The sequence below is a fragment of the Thamnophis sirtalis genome, unplaced genomic scaffold, assembly GCF_051295495.1.
Source record: "Thamnophis sirtalis isolate CommonGarterSnake01/CBP01778 unplaced genomic scaffold, rThaSir2_p1.2 scaffold_8, whole genome shotgun sequence".
In the NCBI taxonomy this organism is placed as follows: domain Eukaryota; kingdom Metazoa; phylum Chordata; class Lepidosauria; order Squamata; family Natricidae; genus Thamnophis; species Thamnophis sirtalis.
The window spans coordinates 20650966-20672020 of record NW_028261388.1 but is presented as its reverse complement, the minus strand read 5'-3'; the positions used below and the strand labels follow the sequence as shown (position 1 = coordinate 20672020).

Below are 21055 nucleotides of genomic sequence, written 5' to 3'. Positions count from 1 at the left end.
CGAATCAAAAGCCGGGGGGGGGGAGGCAAATGCGAATTGGCTAAATGACGCTTGCGTACGTCACGCTGTGGCATTAAGGAGGCGGGGCAGAGCCGGAGTGGGCCAATCGGCGCCCGCCGTCCCGGGGAATTCAAAAGGCCGCGAAAGGAAAGAAGTTGGCCGCGGCCGTCCTGAGGCGAAAGAGCGGCGCCCGTTGTGGCTGCGGTCTTGGCGAGCTGCGGAGTCGTGTTCCTCCCGCATTTCGGCGGCTCCTGCGAATGGCCGGAGGTATTCAGGAAAGGCTTAGAGTGCCTCTGTCTTGAGGGAGGAGGCGAGGCTGCTCGGGCTCCCGAAAACTGATTTTAACAGATTAAGAGAGTTGGAAGGGACCTTATAGGTCATCTAGTCCAACCCCCTACTCAAGCAGGAGACCCTACACCATTTCTGACAAATGCCAGTCCAATCTCTTCTTGAAAACCTCCAATGATGAGGCTCCCACAACTTCCGAAGGCAACTTCTGTTCTATCGGTTGATTGTTCAACCGACTGTCCGAAAGTTCCTCCTTATTTCTAGGTTGAATCTGTCCTTGTTCAGTTTCCATCCATTATTCCTTGTCTGTCCTTCAGGTCCCTTGGAAAATTGGCCATCCCTCAAATATCCTAACTTGATGCAAGATAAGACTTTGTAATAACCTTCATCCTGAATTGCACCCAGAGCCAACTGGCCACACTAAATCTTTCTGCCTGCACTGATCTATTCTAGACCAGGTAAAGTTTTTGGACAGGTTTTTCAAGGGCAGCCCTATGGAGAGCACATCACAGCAGTCAAACCTAATACTGATGCTTTGTGGGAGAGCCCTTTAATCTTTTCTGAATACATGGTGATTTGTTTAGGGCTTGGGAGGAAAGCAGCATCTCCACAATAGAAATGCAACATAGAGGGAGAACATCTGGAATTAACAAATATATGTGCTACTGTATCAACTGTGCCCTTTTAAATAAATCTGCATGTATGGAAAGGCTGTTTCAACTTTTTCTAAGCTACAGTATTTTTTCAAAATCTTTTAAATGTGTTTAACATGTTGAAAAGTTTAAAACTTTCATATTCTTTCTGAAATTCCTCTTAGAAACAACCTGTTAGCTTTCCTTCAGTATGGATGTAACAGGAACATTCTTCAACAAACTGCGAACTTTGGCAGTCACTTTGGAGAAGCAGGCTGAGCAATTTAAGCAAATTTTACTGGAAGATGAAGGTGAGAATGTAGTAAATAATTGCTTTGCTTCAGAAAGCTTAGGCTAAGACAAAACCAAACAACTTGCATTTCGTGTTAAACAACACAGTATGTAAATTTGGACACAGTGTCATTCTGCATTTGAGATATTAACTAGAACATTATTGTGTTTCTCATTCAATTTAGTTCAATTCAGAAGATTATATATATATATATATATATATATATATATATATATATATATATATATATATATATATATATATATATATATATATATATATTTAAAGTCACAACCCCTGGTATGCCCAAATTTATCAGCATAATATATATATATATATATATATATATATATATATATATATATATATATATATATATATATATATATATATATATATATATATATATATATATATATATATATATATATATATATATATATATATATATATATGTTTTCTGAGGTTTTCGCGGGTGTTAGTATGTAGGTCTCTAGTTGTTCGGGTTTTCTCCTGCGTAGAATTGGAGATGTCTTGGCGACGTTTCGACGAAGTCACATTCGTCATCTTCAGGCTGCTGCTGACTACTTCAGGTTTGGTGTTATTCCTGGAAACTACTCCTGGAAACACCAAACCTGAAGTAGTCAGCAGCAGCCTGAAGATGACGAATGTGACTTCGTCGAAACGTCGCCAAGACATCTCCAATTCTACGCGGGAGAAAACCCGAACAACTAGAGACCTACACACACACACACACACACACACATATATATATATATATATATATATATGTACACACACACACACACACACATATATACACACACACATTTATATATATATATATATATGTTATATTTATGCTGATAAATAAATAAAGGGAGACTAGTATAGATCTATTTCAAGCTATTTAGTTAGCCACACCCTTGTTGGGAATCGAACCTGTGCTCTATTGCCTCTTAGGCAGATGTGTTAACCATTGAGCTACAGAGCTCGACTCCTTATCAGCCAGCCAGGGTGAGAGGTATATATTTAAAGTCACAACCCCTGGTATGCCCAAATATGGGAGGAAGGTCACACTTCCACTCTCTGTCTTCGGCTCATCACAAGAGACCATCCAGACAGAAACCCAATATTTTTTACTGTTGCCTTTTTGTTACATTTGTTATATTTATGCTGATAAATAAATAAAGGGAGACTAGTATAGATCTATTTCAAGCTATTTAGCTCTCAATGTAAATATATAATTTACATTCGTTCTGAAGCTATACTGATGTTGCTAGGACTCCCAACCAATGCTAATTTCTGATATGGCTAGAACATTTCATCTTTTAAATAACAAACATTAATGTACAGGGCTGTATATCATTTTCTAAATATTTTGCTTGTGATTATTTATTTTCAAATGTTTTGAAGAATTTGAAGATGATTCTCCAATGAGATATCTACATGAACTGTACTCTGAAGCGAGAACACTAAAGGTAGATATGACCTGCTTCTCTTCATTCTCTTCACCTTCAAATTGCTTTTCTAGAACTTCCTCGCTTTTATATTAAATGTGTTTAAAGTGGAAAATTAATATGTGTGAAAGTTGCCTTCTGTGTATTAGATAGTATTTCATATTCCCCAAGACAGAAACATGCCTCCTGAAACCTTCCATGGTAAATGTGTAATATTTCCAGAGAACTCACCAATCCTAAGCTCTTCTATTAGGAGATGATAGCCTTATTCTTTAAAAACACAGGTAGGTTTGGATAGCATGAAGTCATAACTAGACATTTTTTAAATAAACTGTTTTTATTAAAATGAAAAACGTAAGAAATTTTGTTGCTGCTTCTGTGTAATAAACAGCTTTTATGCTAAACCTGACATGTAACACACATATATGCATTGACTATTGATGTTTATTACTTTATAATCATCAGTTCTAACTCAAATTAAAAACAAATCATAGGCTGATGCTGATAATATCCTACATACAAGTTCTTCAGAAAGAGATGCCACATACGACTTCATAAAGGCCAGTAAAGTTCTGATGAAGAGAAATGCAACCAATCTTGAAAAAATACGAGATCTCTTTCAGAAATATGGTTACAAGCCACTTATTGGCAAGAATGAAGGTAATTTTTCCCCTCAATCTAGAATATTTGGTGTTTTAATACACTCTACAATTTATTTCTGTATGCATTACTAATATTAAAAAGGATAGACACTTCATCTTGGCAAAGCCTAAATATCACTTTTCTTCCATAGCCTTGAATATCTGATCTTGACATTGCTTCTAGGCTTAGCACTGCTTAAGTCAAAAGTTTTAAAATGTCTATAATATACTTATGTACTAAAAAACTATATGCTCAATTTATTTTAATTCTTTGCCAACTTTCCTGCAAATGCAAAGTTTACTGGCCTGAGTTCTGTAAAAAAAAAAGGTCATCTTTTTGTAGCTTCTTATTATTCCCATTTCCATGGCATTCTGGTATAACACATAATTCTTTAAACTAAATCAGATTAGCAAGATTTTCCATCTCCCCATTGTGTTTATACGGTGGGGATGTGATGGAGAATTTGCAATCACAGTAATACTTCAGAATTTTTTATTCTCTTATAACTAAGTACAGGACATATCATGGAATAAAAACTATTGGTATAATGATATAAGCAGTCTGATGCCTCATAATATTAAACAAGGAACCTCTTGATTAAAAGGTTGCATTCAAAATAAGTATTTGTTAAAAGTGATTTCATAGTTCTTTGTCAGTTTTTAAAATTTTGATGATTTAAAAAATGATCCTCCTATACTCTGAATGCCAAGACATAATATGCTTTGACTTCAGAATTAGTCATTTTTTTATATATATATAAATCAGATCACTATTATTTATTCAAAAAGCCCTGGTTAAAATGCTTGATTTATTGGTGAAATCTTCTTGTAGGGTTAGCAAACCTTGGTTACAGAGCAAGCAATGATAGTGATAGAAGGGCAATATTTATACAGAAAAAAGTATCCAAATTTGTGATGCATTTCTTGACTTTTGGTATGCCTTATCGCCAGATTCAATGAGACAATTCTCTTTTTAAAGCCATAAAGGTTGAGGATGAAATCAACGCTGGATCAGCTTTATCTGATCAAATAGAGCCCAAACCTCTTGATTTTCCTCAAAAATTATCTGGAGCTCAAAATGTCCTGGAAACTCCTCAACTTTCAGATTTTGGGCTTTCAAAATATGCCTTTCCAAGTTCTTCAGATACAGTACACATTCCACATAGCCAGAACGAAGAGGTGAAAGCAGATAAATCTGAATACTTGTTACCCAAAATAGAATATTACAATATCCACGAACGTGATCTGTCTGTAAATGATGAAACCACAAATTTAATGGACGACCAAACAATCTTTTTGCTTAATAAAGCAAGAAAAAATAGGTAAGTGGTATACCTTGAAATCATTACAAAAATATAATGATTATCGTTTTCTGTTGTCTTGTATCTTTTATGACTGGAGTAATAAGACTATTATTTCTGTATTATCTTCTTACATGTATCATTTCTGCTGCCCCATCTCTGAAGATTCCAAGCAGCTTTTAAGTAATAACGTAATATTGAAATATAAAGAGACAGGAGCATAAACAAGAAGGCCATGATGTATCTCAGTGCAGAAATCATGCTTGTGAAATGTTCAAACATATCCAAATACTTTTCTGAAGAGTCATATTTTCATGGATCTTCAAGACTAATAGGAAGGGGATGGTCTCTGAGGGAGAACATCCCTGAAAAATGCAAGCACAGGATCCCTTTAAGCAGAACTTCCTATATCTCGCACAAAGGGCAAATTCAATCCAGAGAAGGCAATCTTGTATATGTACGAGCGCTAAGCCATATTGGTCTTTAAAGGTAGCAACTAGCATACTGAAATGTACTTGGAAGCTAACAGGCAGCCGGTGCAATTCTCAAAACAGTATTGCATGAGTGGACCAGAACAATTTGGGCCCTGCATATGCTCAATCCTCTTGCCACTTCCAAAATGTCTTCTATGGCAGCCCTAGGTTGATCAGTTGCAGTAAACCAGAGGTAACAACAAAGCTGTTGTGATGTGAGCAAAGCTTTCTGTACTAAAATTGACCGTTATATTGCAAAGGGCCTCTTGGCCAAAGCCTCCAGCTCCTTTCCTGCTGTTCATAGAAGAGCTGTAAGCCTGAAAAAATCCCTAGCTTGCAAGCCATGGCCTTTTAGAGAAGCACAGATCCACTGGAAATGAAAACTGAGCTAACTTTGTATATAGTTGGGAAAGTGTCTATGGAAATTCTCAGTCATCTAGGTCATGGTTGTCCCAAAGATGCTTTTTTTTTCCAAGAGGTAACTGGACTTTCTGGTTTTTCTTTGAAGACGTTTTGCTTCTCATCCAAGAAGTTTCTTCAGCTCTGACTGGATGGTGAGGAATAGAAGGATTTATACTCAATGCAGACAGCTGGACATTTGCATTTTTTAGCGGGGTTAAGGTCGCCTGGAGGTTTATCTGTGCCATCAAGGTCACCTGAGTGGTGCAAATGGGTGTGGAACTTTCTTGGAACTGCATTATGGACAGAAGATAGATCATGTCGTATCCCTCCCCCTCTGTTGAGAGGGCTGTTCAGTTTTGACATAGATGGCCTCCTTGACCCCGCTTTCAAACCAGTGTTCCTCTCTGTCCCAAATGTGGACTTTGCTGTCTTCAAAAGAATGACCTTTGTCTTTTTAATGCAGAAGGACTGTTGAATCTAGTCCTGAAGGGTTTGTATAAATCCTTCCGTTCCCTACCATTTAGTCAGAGCAAAAGAAGCTTCTTGGATGAGAAACGAAGCAAAAAGAAAAACCAGTTTCCTCTTTAAAAAAAGCACCTTTCCAATTGGGAAAGGTTTGATATATATTGGTTGTACTTTCATTTAAATAATAACATTTTTTTCTTTTGCTAATAACTCGACCAGATCAGCAGGGGCGATGGTATTAAATCAGAATCTGTCAGCTCTCAGGCAATCAAGTGAAGCATGTGGTAAGTCTTGTGTATGTCAAATAACTTCCAAGACATCTTGTATTCCTAAGTGAAGTCTTGGGAATTATCTTGAGGATGTCAAGATTGAGAAACAGTGCCTTAATGTATTTCATCCAACATTTGGGATTTGATGAAAAAAACCCTGTTGTGAAGGAAAATCCTGCAGAGTTTCTGGACTTGCTTCTGCTAAGCCCTCAAAACTCAAGATCTCTTCCTGCAGCATGGCCACTAGTATTTAGTATGTTATTCCCCCCTCCTAGATATCTCCAAATAGATTCTGGGTGAAAGAGGGAAAAGGGAACAATCAGGAATCACAAATTTGCATAAAATGGTTGAAGATAACTGTCCCCTGCTCTCTTCTGATCCTGCTGAATAAGCCTTCCCTTTTCATGCAAGAACCGTATTTTTCGGAGTATAAGATGCACCTTTTTTCCTCAAAAAAGAGGCTGAAAATCTGGGTGCATCTCATACATCAAATGCAGCATTTTTTTGCCTCCCAAAGCCCCGCCTCTTCACCAAAATGGTTGTGCATATCCTAATGAACGTTTTCAGAGAGCTCCTGGAGGCTGGGGAGGGCAGAAATGAGAAACGATGGGCCGTTTTTGCCCCCAGCAGCACTCTATAAGCTTCCATAGGACTATGTATGTAATTTTTTTGACAAAAATCGGGCCCATTTTTTGCCTTGTTTTTGTCCCCCTCCCAATAGCACTCTGCAAGCCCCCCCCCCTCAAGACTATTCATGCCTTTTTTTAAAAAACAGGCCAGTTTTCGTGAAAAACAGGCCGTTTTTGGGAGGCTTGCAGAGTGCAAAAACTTTTTTTCCCTTTCGGAAAGCTCTTTAGTTAGAGTGATTGATGAGAATTAGATTGATCAAGTGCTGTGCCAGCAGAAACAAAGTCTTAGGTGCTGCAGATTGTAAGTGATTTCCTTCTCCAGAACATGGATAAATACACCTGGAAACATCTACCTACCTACCTACCTACCTACCTTCTCTCTCTCTCTCTCTCTCTCTCTCTCTCTCTCTCTCTCTCTCTCTCTCTCTCTCTCTCTCTCTCTCTCTCCCTCCCTCCCTCCCTCCCTCTCTCTCTCTCTCTCTCACTACCTACCTACCTACCTACCTACCTACCTACCTACTGTATTTCTCCCTCTCTCCCTACCTATCTACTGTATTTCTCTCTTTATTTCTCTCTCTATCCCTCTACTTACCTACCTTTTTTTTGTTTGCCTCTTCAAAACCTTGGTGCGTCTTATAGTCCGAAAAATACGGTATATTTCTCTAACCAATCCTTTGATCCATTTTCTGCATAATCTAACATGTTTTCAATGCAAATCAATCAAATGTTTTCAGATAATGAGTCTTTCGCTTCACCTGTTATACCTGAGTTCCGCACACCTGGAGTGAAAATTCCCCACAGAAAGACCACTGTTTTATCAGAGTCTCAAGAAAGTAATCGTTTGGATGTTCCTAAACACACAACAGAAATACCTCCACTTGATACAAGATCTAAACAAATACAACCTATGGTAAATATTGAGCACCATACTGGCAAATTTTAGGAATCTCTTAATAAAATGTCTGTCTCATACTGAGTCCATAGTAAGAGCCAAGGTGGCGCAGTGGTTAAATGCAGCACTGCAGGCTACTGCTAGATCAGCAGGTCAGCGGTTCAAATCTCACCGGCTCAGGGTTGACTCAGCCTTCCATCCTTCCGAGGTGGGTAAAATGAGGACCCAGATTGTTGGGGGCAATATGCTGACTCTCTGTAAACCGCTTAGAGAGGCCTGAAAGGCCTATGAAGCGGTATATAAGTCCACTGCTATTGCTATTGCTATTGTATGCCTCAAGTATAATATCTCAATGGTTGTTTGAATTAGCTGTTTGATTGTTTCTGAAAAATATAACTTTCAAAATTTCAGCACTATTTTTTTTCCTAGCATGTTGAACCTATCCTGGATTCAGAAAAATATCTGGAATGTTCTGAAGAACCTTCTCTTCCAGCAACGTCAGTATATGAGGACCTCTTCAGTTCACCATTACCACCACCTGAAATAACTGTAATTCCAAAGAACCTTATGCAGGTTTGATGTGCAAAATTAATTTGCATTAAAGTTAGCATTTTATCAGCAAAATTGGAAACCTCATTTTTTCAAACTCTCTTGTTGTTTAACTTAGATTTTATCCCGGTACAATCCAAATATAGAAGTACCCAGTTCAGCAGTGAAAGGAACTAAAGAAAAAAATGCTTCACAATTTGAAGAAAAGCAATTTCTTTGTACTGATAACAAAGAAAACAGGTAAGATTTGAGAAAAAAGTACATTTCCCTTATATTTTGTGACTGTAAAAACTGTGTGTTTTTGAAACTTGAGTTTTTTGCACTTTCATGCAATTGAGACATTTTATCTTTGCCTTAAACAGTGGCCAACCAAAATCTTTGCTAGCCTGATATTTTTCTGCCACCATTTCCTTTCCCCAAATAATTTTATCCCATCTTAGTAGGGGAAAAAAGATGGGCATTGATAGTGTAAGTAGTACTCTATATCCTTATATACAATATTTAGTTTGACCTGCTTCACAAAAAATCCTAAGAAACATTGTTTCTTGTAAATAAGTTAACCCGTGTTTTTTGTTTTTGTTTTTGCATGACAGCCAAGGATAATGTATTTTATGAGTTACCTTAGTGAATATTTTGTCTTTTAACTACCTATAATGATCCACTTAGTATCATTTCTCTAAACAAGCCATTTTCACACTTTCCTGACATTAGTCATTATGGTCAGGAAATCAATTTGTGGCTTATGTTCTCCCAATATTATTTATCAATCAAATAAAAATGATACAATTATTTCCTGGGGAGAGAGACCTGCTATGAAGGAATCAAAATACTCATCCTTCCTAGATGCTTTGGATATAAAGCTCTGCCACTTTAGCCAGTGGGTAGGATTATGAAAGGAGAAAGGTAGGAGATAGGAATACAATGGGCAGTTCAAATGAAATTTAAACCCTTGAGTCCTTTAAAGAGCTGAATATTAATCTGTGTATAAATTAGTATGCTCTAAATCAGGGATGTCAAGATAGCAGCCCATGGGCTGTATATGTCACATGGAGGCCACCCAGCTCCATGAAAGGGGAAAATGTGAAACATCACGTGACGGCAATGTGACATGGCGAGTTTGATACCCATGCTCTAAGTAAAGAGTAAGGGAGTCAGGTATAATGGCAAATTAGGATGAGATGATTAAAATAAAAGGACTTTGATATGATTGACTTTAGTTATAAATATACAACATGCACTGAAGAAAGCAGAAAGTGGGTAAGATGGAGGAATGAATAGCAATAGCGTTTAGACTTACCATATTTTTCAGAGTATGACACACTTTTTCTCAACCTAAAAGAGGGTGAACATTTGAGTGTATCTTATACTCCGAATGTAGCCCTGCCCACTGTTAGCCTCACCCTTTGGCCTCTGCCTCCCAGCAAGTTGCTTCCTTGCAGCAAACAGCCAGTTTCAGCTTCAGCACAGCCTGATTAGCACAAGCAGCTGATTATTGGTTTGCTCGGCCTCCCGACCATCAAATGTTTCGGGCTACAGGGATTGCCGTTGCCTATCACCACCTATCCGCGCCCCATTTTTGGCCCTTTTTTTCTTGTTTTCCTCCCCACAAGCTAGGTGCGTCTTATACTTCGGAGCTTCTTGTACTCCGAAAAATACAGTATATACCACTTTACAGTGCTTTTCAGCCCTCTCTTAAGTAGTTTACAAAGTCAGCATATTGCCCCCAACAATCTGGGTCCTCATTTTACTGACCTCGGAAGGATGAAAGGCTGAGTCAACCATGAGCCGGTGAGAATGCAACAGCCTAACTGGTGGACGCTGACAGCACAATTAGCCTACAATATTGCATTCTAACCACTGTGCCACCACAGCTCTTAAACAAATTGAAATCTAGTTCTCAATTTTTTAGGAAGAAATGAATGAAAAGTTGTGAGAAACAACTATAACAGTTTCCCATTAAAACTAACCCTGGAAATGGAAACACAAATAAAATGCTATTTTCCTAATTGAGAATCTTGTGTAATAAATGTTTGTATGTATTGAAACAACTATATTGATAGCTGAAATAATAAAACAAGATTGTAATATAAATGTACTTCATTATTACATTTGCAGAAAATTCTCTGGATGAAATGAAGATTAAATCTGAGTTTTTTTCGACTACCCTGTTTAAGGGTTCTTTACTTTGTGAAGTATAACTGTTTCATTTTAAACTATTCAGTCATTTTTACTCTCCTGTAAAAATTATCAAAGTAAAATAAAGAACTAAATATCATGTATATGCTGTCAGTTGATTAAATTATGTGTGAGCATGTTATCTTGAATCACTGCAGTTGTTAAGCAAATCTGGCTTCTTCCATTGACTTTACTTGTCAAATATATGCCATTTGCCCGAATTTGAATCATGATCAGACGAATTCTGCAATAGTCATGTGAAAACCAGTCATAAGTAACTTTTTCAGTGCTGTTAACTTTGAACTATCACAAAACAAATGGTTGTAAGTTGAGAACTACCTGTATTTGTGTTTTATTCCTGAGTTCATTATTTTATCTGCCCTGAATAAATAAATTCTGCCTTTTCTCAGAAGGCAAACATTATAGCAGCTTTGATATAGAACCAGTTAATACCTGACTAAAACATATTAGCACTTTAATGCTCCAATAAAGAACAGAACTACACTTAATTCTTATTAAGGAAAATGTTATGTAAGTGAACATTAATTGCTTCTCATCATCTGTTAGAAGCAAATGATTAGAAGTTAACAGAAAATAGCTTCACCAGCATTTATCAACCCCAGAAAATATATTAGGGATTAAATTAACACTTTTGTGAAGCTATTTTGTGATTATATGTTTGAATTATTAGTAAAGTAGGATTACAGTCAAAATAACATACTAGGAGAAATTTAGAATAGAGTTTTTCACACATTTGAGGGGGGGAGTGTTAAACTGAGATAAAAAGTTGACACAGGAACAATTGGGGAACAAGGGGAAAGTATAAAGGAAAGAATTAGGCAGCCTTGGACTGCTGAAGATGGGCAATCCCACACTGATTTGAAACCAGTAGTTATATTTTTCTCTGCCCCCATCCTTTAGTCTTAATCTATCTCCTGACTGCATGTGCTTCCACTAGTTCGCTCTTTCTGTGTTTTCTTTTCTTCCAGTCCTCCCAACTTTTCTACTTTATGTAATCTCTTTGTTCCTTTAGAGTGGCAGAATTTTCACTATTGCCTGTTCATTCACGTATTAAATAGGAAGTAGCTTTTCTCTTCCAGAATAAGCAGCAATGGTTTTTACTAAGGAAACTACATTGCTTGCTTCCACTGCTGACAAAAGAAAGTGTGCTTTCTTGCTACAGAAAATTCTTTCTCTTCCTTGTTTCAAAAGAGGAAAAGAGGTAGATTAACTTGAACTTCCTGTTTTTCAAAGTTAACATTGAAATTAGTCTGCCAATATTTAAAATTTGGCACTGAATGTCACACTATTTATAGGTAAACTAACTATAGTTACCAGGTTTTTTCTTTGGCACAATAATGCACAGTGGTGGGACCCAGTGCATTCATGGTGGGAGAAAGCAAACAATTACATACAGAAAAGTAAAGCAATGTCATAACTTTTTTGGAATGTGGCACCTGAAATGAAAGAATACACCCTTGGAGTAATCCATATTTTTCTATGTATATTTACTTATTACAGCATTGTTGATGCAAAAATAAGCACCATGTATATTCTAGTTCATTTTACAATAAAATTATTTTTATGAAATACATATTCCTCTAATGACAAACAAGTTAGACTTAGTGGCATATTTATTTCATAACAAGTTTTTAAAAAATACAGAAAACAGCTGTGTTGCTTGGGTCAACTTTATAAAAAACCTGACAGGGGAACTAATAGCTTGTACAATAACATAATTCAAACATCAATCCTTCTTAAGATCACTAAATGTTCTAGTATTCTCACTTTACATTTAAAAAGTAATCAGTACAATAATGCAAAAATAAATTGGTACAGGTCTACAGATGGCAGTCTAATGTAAGGCAAAGTATTAGTAAGGTCTCATACGACCAGAAGGAGGTGGTGCTCGATTGGGTGGTGTAATTGCTATGTCAAGGTAATCCCCTATCTGGAACTTCTGAGACTGCAAAGTCATGGAATCATCTGTGCCCTTTCTTCCCGACATTGTACTGCCAATTTCCTTCACCCTGTAGAAAGAAGCAAAGGGAACCTTATTTTCCTCCAAGTTATTCAAAACCAAATAGGAAAAACATGTGAACATAATTATGTAGCTCAAGCTGAAATGTTCAACCTTCTCTGCCCTAGTACTATTTGCTCTGATTGATATGAGATCTCCAAAGCTTTAAATCAAGACCCTGGGGATGAAGAAAATATGCCAGAAAACTGGAGTCAAGCATATATCCCGTTGTGTATGTTCAGATTATTTTTCTGTATGTTATATATAACAATTAGTGTTAACGGTTTCCCTCCATTTAGATGTGTGCCTTATTGATCTCAGCAGCTTTTCAACCACAATCCTAGACTTTGATTCATGTGTTAATTATCTTCATCTAAACCTTTTAGTATTAGTTAAGCCAATTTTAATGTTTCAGTACAGCCTTCAGCTTATGGCCCACTGCAAATGCAAAGACTGGAAAGCTGGAAAATAAATGTATCTCTTAAAGTTAATGCTTTAAATTTATAGAAAATGTCTACTATGCAACTCAGAAAGAAAGACAGATTGAATGTGGTCTTGAGAAAAGCATAATATAAACAATTATTTAATTTAATGTAGCTGCCCTACAACTAAGCAATTGTATTGGAAGAACAGATGCTCTCTAAGTGCACAAAAATTCTACACATAATTAGCCATCTGATATTTGCAACTTAAAATACTGGCTACCAAATTTAAGCTCTAATTTTCTTTAGAGAATAATTATTTTTCCTAGGATCAAATAACTTTCTCCATCTGAAAGAAATCAGCTGCTTTCTCCTGAAATAATTGGCAGCTACAGTTCAGAGATATATACTCATTTAGCACCTGCCTGACTTTACAAATATATTTTATAGGATAGGGGAAAATATATAATTAACTATTGTAAGAAGACTTTAATTTACAAACGCTAAGTTCAGTTTACATCATCGTATTAATTTTTGTTCCCTATTGCATGCTACACTTTTCAAACCTTGCAAATAACAACATTGTGTAGACTCTCTGTTACCATTAGTTGTATTACCTGTACCCAGGCCTTTTAAGATCTGTATAAACTATTGCAAAGTTGAAATGTGTCCCCTTCTTCCTTGCTTCTGGATAGACTTCCTTTACTAAACTGGTCAGCTCTTTTAAAGTTGCATCCATCCTGGAGGAAAACAAAATCAAGGTCAATTTAGTAAGTGTAAATTTTCACTTTATGGTATTAATTCTAAGAAGGATCCACAGAACTGAAAAGTATTGCATCAAGAAATATATTTCTCACTAAATACTTCACAAATATTTCTTTTGGTGGTAAACATCTTTTTAAAAATTGGCTTCCTCTGATTTCCCAAATTATGTGAGCATCCTGACTTTATTTCATTACACACACTTCTTAAGCACCCTATTCCCATTATATTCAATTTCTTATGTTTCTCCTATCCTAACTAAGTCACTTCAAATATTCAGAAACATTTATTTTTGCTTCTTTTGACAAACATTAAATGTACCAAATATTAACCACTGCCTTTCCATCAATATTTGCATGACTTAATTTTTCCATGCATGTAACCATTCAAATACCAGAAGATGATGTGTCCTAGGGAGCCATTGGGATTAGGACGTCCAGAAAGGGAAGTTGGTTGTTTGCTTCTATTTCCATAGTGAATTGTATTTTGGGGTGTAGGCTGTTGAGATGTGTGAGGAAGTTGTCCAGTTTTTCTTTCCCGTGTGGCCAAATCATGAAAGTGTCATCAACATATCTAAGCCGGCGTTTGGGTTTGTGTTCAGATTTATCTAAGGCGTTAGTTTCAAAATGTTCCATGTATAAGTATGCAATGACGGGTGAGAGGGGTGATCCCATGGGTGCTCCTTCTATCTGTTTGTATCTTTGTCCATTATGGATGAAGTGTGTGTTGGTTAGGCAGTGGTTGGTCAGGACATGGAACATTTTGAACTAACAGGAGAATAAATGCACGCATCGCAGAACACAAGAACGCAGTAAGAAAAAAAGAAAAAACTTCCTCCCTTTTACAGTACCTTAAAGCTACAGGATATGAAATTAATTTTGAAGGAACCAAGTTAATCTCCAAAACTGAACTCTTCAACAAGAGAATAATTATGGAAGCTATCTAAATAGAGAAACACCCCCACACCATGAATAAACGTAATGATACCTCCCGCCTACCAGACATCTGGGAACCAGCCCTAGTCAACAAACAAGCCCCACCCACCACCCAGGCCGTTACAACACAAAACAACGGACACACAGCTAGCACCAATCTACCAATCATGATACAACCACACAGCCAATCAAGCCACTTACTGAAACAAAGCCAGCGCTCCACCCCCCCACCCCCACCAAGATTTATAGAAAGACGGCAGCTCCGACCACGCTTTACTCACACAAACACAAAGCCGAAAACACCAGCCTGAAGATGGCGAGTGAGACCTTGCCGAAACATTGCCAAGACAATCTCAATCTTACATGGGAAAAGACCCAAATACAAGACCAGCATACCTACACCCGTGAAAATCTACGAAAACATTATATATATAAACAATATATATATATATTGTTTTCTTTTGAAGCCTAACCAACATATCTATCCACAATTATATTTATTTAAAAAATCAGCAAGAGACAATTCTACAAACAAATTAGGCAGACTTCTTTCTTTAGTGAACATGGTAACATTCACATTTTTTCAAAATACATTTCTTCATTTTACTTGGTAGACTGCAATTTCCACTGCTACAAACTGTCCATTAATAGGAAAACTATAAAACAGAATTCCCAATTTTTCTGCCTTTCATCTATCAGAAGTAGAACTTCTGTTCATTACAAAAAAGCAGCAACCCCTTTCTACTATCACACCATAAAATACATTTTTCATGTGTTTTTTATAATGCAATATTGAGATATAGGCAAATGATTACCTGTAAAGGCAAGAACTCACCATGTGTAGATCTGAAGTTCACTGGAAGGTACATTTCCACGTGCAAACTCATCCATTCGGTGATGACGCCCATTGTTTGTGGTGAAGACCCTCAACAACAGGGGACAGGTCTGCAAAGAAAACAGTCAGTCTTAAATGTATTTATACTGTGTATCATTGATTTTGTTTTGTATCAACTGTTACTTGAATCTCTCTTAAGGTTGGTTTACAAAAATACAAAAAAGTAGCTAAGCTAAATAAATCTTTAGCTGGTTTTCTAACATTTACTCGATTTTAAAAATTTCCATTTACTAGACCCAATGATATTTAGGCATTGGCATTTAAGTATATAATTAAGCAAGATCATATATGATTAATGCTTAAATGGGAAACCAACAGGATAGCGCAGGTATGTAGGTTAGATTCAGTAATGAAAGAATGGGTATGCAAAACCATTTTTAAATTTTTGCCAATAAAATTTCTTGCCCATTCCCAAAAATTAATTAGAAGTAAAGCTTGTCTTTAATGAGTCTTTTAAGGCAAAGTATGACAAACACATACAGGTAGTCATCACCCTATGACTTGTGAACTGAATTTATGTTGCTAAGTGAGAAATTTGTTGAGTGAGTTTTGTCCCATTTTACAACCTTTCTTGCCACATTTGTTAAATGAATTACAGCAGTTGTTAAATTAGTAACACGGTTAAGTGAATCTGGCTTCCCCATCGACTGCTTGTCAAAAGATCGCAGAAGATGGTCACATGACCCCAGGGTATTGCAACTGACATAAATATGAACCAGTTGTCAAGCATCCAAAGGTAAATCATGTGACTATGGGGATGCTGCAATGGTTATCTAAGCACGAAAAATGGTCATAACTCACTTTTTTCAGTGCCATTGTAACCAAAAGGAACTGTCGTAAGTCGAGACCTACCTGTATTTAGAAACCGCAAGGTCACTCATGGCAGCAGAGTGAAACTACTTAGGTTGATAAGTAAGCAAGCATCATTTAGGACAGCGATCACCAATCAGCGGTCTGTGGACCACTGGTGGTCTATGAGAAAAATTAGGTGGTCCGTAGAAAAATTATTTGCATTTTTTATATTGTACTAAATACTATGTATCTTTTTAAAAAATTCATATTAGTGATCCGCGGGAATTGAAATTAGGAATTTAGTGGTCCCTGAGGTCTGAAAACTTGGCAACTCCTGATTTATGACCCAGAGGACCTGGATTTTTGGGGACAATATGCTGACTCTGTAAACCGCTTAGAGAAGGCTGTAAAGAACTGTGAAGCAGTAAAGGTAAAGGTTCCCTTCGCACATATGTGCTAGTCGTTCCTCACTCTAGGGGGCGGGTGCTCATCTCCGTTTCAAAGCTGAAGAGCCAGCACTGTCTGAAGATGTCTCCGTGGTCATGTGGCTGGTGTGACAAAATGCTGAAGGTACAGGGGACGCTGTTACCTTCCCACCAGAGGTAGTTCCTATTTTTCTACTTGCGTTTTTTACGTGCTTTTGAACTGCTAGGTTGGCAGAAGCTGGGGCAAATAACGGGAGCTCACACTGTTACACGGTGCTAGGGATATGAACCGCTGAACTTTCTGATCGACAAGCTCAACGTCTTAGCCACCTTTTGAAGCAGTATATGAGTCCCTTATATAAGTGGTATATAAGCACTTAGACTTATATGTGAAGCGGTATATAAGTCTAAGCGCTAGTGCTATTTAATTGCCATGTTCACACAACCCGAAGAGCCACAAATCAGCCAGCCACATCTCAAACCTGTTCCAAGATACAAAACCCAGGCCGTGTTAGTTAACTGATGCTTTGTGGGCACAAATGTTCTTAGTAGACCCTCAACGGCAGGAAAGCATCTGGTAGAAAACACCCCGAAGGCTTTCACATGCAGAAAATATGACTTCAGCAACAGAGTGGTCAATGCCTGGAATGCACTACCTGACTCTGTTGTTACATCTTCAAATCCCCAAAACTTTAACCTTAAACTGTCTACTATTGACTCAACCCCATTCCTAAGAGCCGAGGTGGCGCAGTGGTTAGGGTGCAGTACTGAAGGCCACTTCAGCTGACTGTTATCTGCAGTTCAGTGGTTCTAATCTCACCGGCTCAAGGTTGACTCAGCCTTCCATCCTTCCGAGGTGGGTGAAATGAGGACCCAGACTGTTATTGGGGGCGATATGCTGACTCTGTAAACCGCTTAGAGAGGGCTGAAAGCCCTATGAAGCGGTATATAAGTCTAACTGCTATTGCTATTGCTAAGAAATCTGTAAGGGGCATGCATGCATAAGCGCAGCATCCTGCCTACCGTCCCTGTCCTACTGTCCCCATTTATTCGTACCCATTGCATTCACACTCATTTTTATTCTTATACCTAGTATCTTGCAAACCATTGACAAATCAGATAAATAAATGAAATTTATATAAATGAAGTTAGAACAATTAATCAGTGGAACTGCTTGCCTCCAGAAGTTGTGAATGCCCCAACCCTGTAAGACTTTAAGAAGATATTGGATAGCCATCTGTCTGAAACGGTATAAGGTTTCCGGCCTAGGCAGAGGGTTGGACTAGAAGACCTCCAAGGTCCCTTCCAACTCTGCTATTGTATTTGTATTTATAAATCAAAAGTGGCGCGAGAGATGAAACTCCATAAAGCGCCCGTTGCCCTTCGCAGAGTCCTTCCCTACGTTCAGCTTATCCTTCACCTCCAAGTGATTTTTAAATAGGATGAGGGACGTGAGGTTTGCTCGTCGTGCAGCCCGGCATTGCATCATGTATATACAAGCAGGACCAAGGCGAGCCGAGAGGCCCCCGCTTCTCAACCGCCACCTTCAACGTCTCCTCCTTTGTACCTTCTCGCGGTCGATTGGCTTTTCGGGCTCTTTCTTAATCTCCTCTTGAGTAACGCGAGACTCCACCGCCATCGCGACGGCCCTTCGTCCGAACTCCCCCCTCCCTCGACGAAATTAAGGCGCGAGGACGCTTTCAGCACCAAATGCTGCTTTCCAACCGACAATCTCACCCGGAAACACTTTCTCAAGCGCTACCGAAACAAGATGGCGGCGCCCACCAAAGTAGGGAGGTTTGACTGGACTTCCCGGCGCGAGGAGGGTGGGGAAAAAAACCCCACATCTCTCGCGATACTTGGGTACGCCCGTTCTGGAAAGGCGGGTCCTTCTAAACGGCTAATAGGGGTCGGCTGCTAGAGACGAATGTTAAGGCGAGGAATGAGGGAAGGGATTGTACAGCCATTCCAGGCTGTACACGCCACTTGACGTTGTGTGCGCTATGATTCCCTGCATGCCGGCTAGGGAATTCTGGGAGTTGAAGTCCATACATCTTTTAGTTGCCCAGGTTAAGAAACATTGCAATAGGAGGTGATAGGCATTGAAATTGTTTAATGAGTTCTGCTGCACATTAAAAAAAAAAGATATTAGAGTCGAGAATAGGTGGTCGTGCAGTTTTCTCGGCAATATACAGAAGTAGTTTGCCATTGCATTATTTGGTTTTTTTTGCTTCACTTCTCTATCTTGCCTTCCGGCATTGGGAACTCCTGATGGTCTAACTTGGGTCTTAGCCTTTCAGCTTTTGAATATTGTCTATGGTAGCCTTTCTCTCACACAAAGAGGCTTAATATCCATCTATGTTTGCAGATTCATGGGTCATGGCTTAAACTAGGGGTCTCCAATCTTGGCACGTTTAAGACTTGTGGACTTCAACTCCCAGAATTCCTCAGCCAGCTTTGCTTGTTGAGGAATTCTGGGAATTGAAGTCCACAAGTCTTAAACTTGCCAAGTTTGGAGATCCCTGCCTTAAACTCTGGCCAGGTTTATACAGTATTCTGCATGAAAAAAAGTGGTAGCTAGGCGTTGTGTGAACTTAGATTAATTTGGTATATAAGGGCTAAGTATGCTAGTTAAATTTGTGCTATGAAAATAGTGTATTAACCATGATGTATTTGGAAGCCTGAATAATACTCATTTGGAGGATGCTGTTTGGAATTTCTTAACTGTTGATTTTTTTTTCTATAAATGCAGGCGATGTGCATACGTCATAGCCAAGTCCAAACAGAGAAATACTGTACGATGATCTGTACACAGTTTTTTTTAATTATAGTAAGCAGAAATCAAGGGAAAGTTTATTAAATGGATTCATATAGTTATTTCTTCCAGCAAATTATTGATGTAATTTATCTGCAGATATATTTGTTGTTATAATCAGTTTTATAGGTGTGACACTCAGCATTAGTCATTACACACTAACCAACAGTCACCTCTGAATATGGTGGCCCAGTGATAACAGATCTGTTATTGCAGTGACAATCCCATAACCTGTTCCATCACTCATGCCCTACTCATCTCCGTCTGGACTATTACAATGCACTCTACATGGGATTACCCTTGAAATCAGAAGCTTCACAAGCTACAAAAGGCAGCTGTGCAAAGCAATTCTGGGTACCCAAAAATGGGCATATGTAACACCTTTGCTCCACAAACCAGTTTGCTTTCAGGTCAAACTCAAGGTGTTGGTTGTGATGTATAAAGTGCTACATGGCATGGCTATCGATCTGTCAATCCTTTCCGCTACCTATGGAACTGTATTCATCCCATTACATTGGGCCAATCCCACCTGGTAAGGAAGGAAAGGTATGTTGCAGACTCCATCAGATGAAGTCGGACTGGTGGGGGTCTACAAAGATAATCTTGTCTGCCATTGCTCCCTTGGACAATTGTCCCCCCAGAAGTGTAGGGCCCTACATTTCTGGCCTTCTGAAAAGGAGTCAAAATATGACTCTACAGTCTTGTGTGGTGAGACCAGAATAGCATGCAGCTGTGGGACTGGTTAGCACCCTGAGAGCCTTTGTCTTTTCAACTAATTTTTAAAAAGGTTTAGTTATCCTTTTCTTCTTTTTAACTTTTTTAAATTAATTTTTATATGCTATTTTTATTTGTTAACATTTTATTGTATATCAATCAATCTCTCTCTTGAGGGAGATGGTCGATTCAAAAATGTGATAGACAGACAGACAGACAGACAGACAGATAGATAGATAGATCTGGAGAGCTATAGTTTCTTTTCCAACTATATTGTTTTTTCAAGGACTCTTGTAAATTTCACAAAACAACTTGTGGATGCAGGATAATCTTAATGAACTCTCCACATAGATCATTTTGCTAAAATACAGGTGAAACTCAAAAAAATAGAATATCATGCAAAAGTTCATTTATTTCAGTAATACAACTTAAAAGGTGAAACTAATATATGAGATAGACTCATTAGCAATAGCAATAGCAGTTGGACTTATATACCGCTTCATAGGGCTTTCAGCCCTCTCTAAGCGGTTTACAGAGTCAGCATATCGCCCCCAACAATCCGTGTCCTCATTTCACCCACCTCGGAAGGATGGAAGGCTGAGTCAACCTTGAGCCGGTGAGATTAGAACCACTGAACTGCAGATAACAGACAGCTGAAGTGGCCTGCAGTACTGCACCCTAACCACTACGCCACCAAAGCAAGATAGTTCAAGCCGTGATTTGTCATAATTGATTATTATGGCTTAGAGCTCATGAAAACCCCAAATCCACAATCTCAGAAAATTAGAATATTGTGAAAAGGTGCAA

The 21055-nt window shown here is 38.1% G+C and overlaps 2 protein-coding genes across 2 annotated transcripts; one reads left to right on the top strand and one right to left on the bottom strand.

Moving 5' to 3' along the window:
- Positions 1-129: 129 nt before the first annotated feature.
- SKA3 (spindle and kinetochore associated complex subunit 3) lies at positions 130-10568 on the top strand. The gene is made up of 11 exons (XM_014060529.2): positions 130-267; positions 606-746; positions 1106-1231; positions 2629-2693; positions 3167-3332; positions 4293-4635; positions 6174-6238; positions 7587-7762; positions 8174-8317; positions 8412-8533; positions 10409-10568. The coding sequence occupies exons 3-11, from the start codon at positions 1132-1134 to the stop codon at positions 10422-10424; spliced, it is 1197 nt and encodes a 398-aa protein (XP_013916004.2). The 5' UTR covers positions 130-267; positions 606-746; positions 1106-1131; the 3' UTR covers positions 10425-10568.
- A 1384-nt stretch (positions 10569-11952) lies between these two features.
- On the bottom strand, positions 11953-18482 carry SAP18 (Sin3A associated protein 18). Its single transcript, XM_014060526.2, has 4 exons — positions 18287-18482; positions 15443-15552; positions 13528-13650; positions 11953-12498 (listed from the first exon to the last, which is right to left on the bottom strand). The coding sequence occupies exons 1-4, from the start codon at positions 18356-18358 to the stop codon at positions 12342-12344; spliced, it is 462 nt and encodes a 153-aa protein (XP_013916001.1). The 5' UTR covers positions 18359-18482; the 3' UTR covers positions 11953-12341.
- Between the last annotated feature and the right edge of the window lie 2573 nt (positions 18483-21055).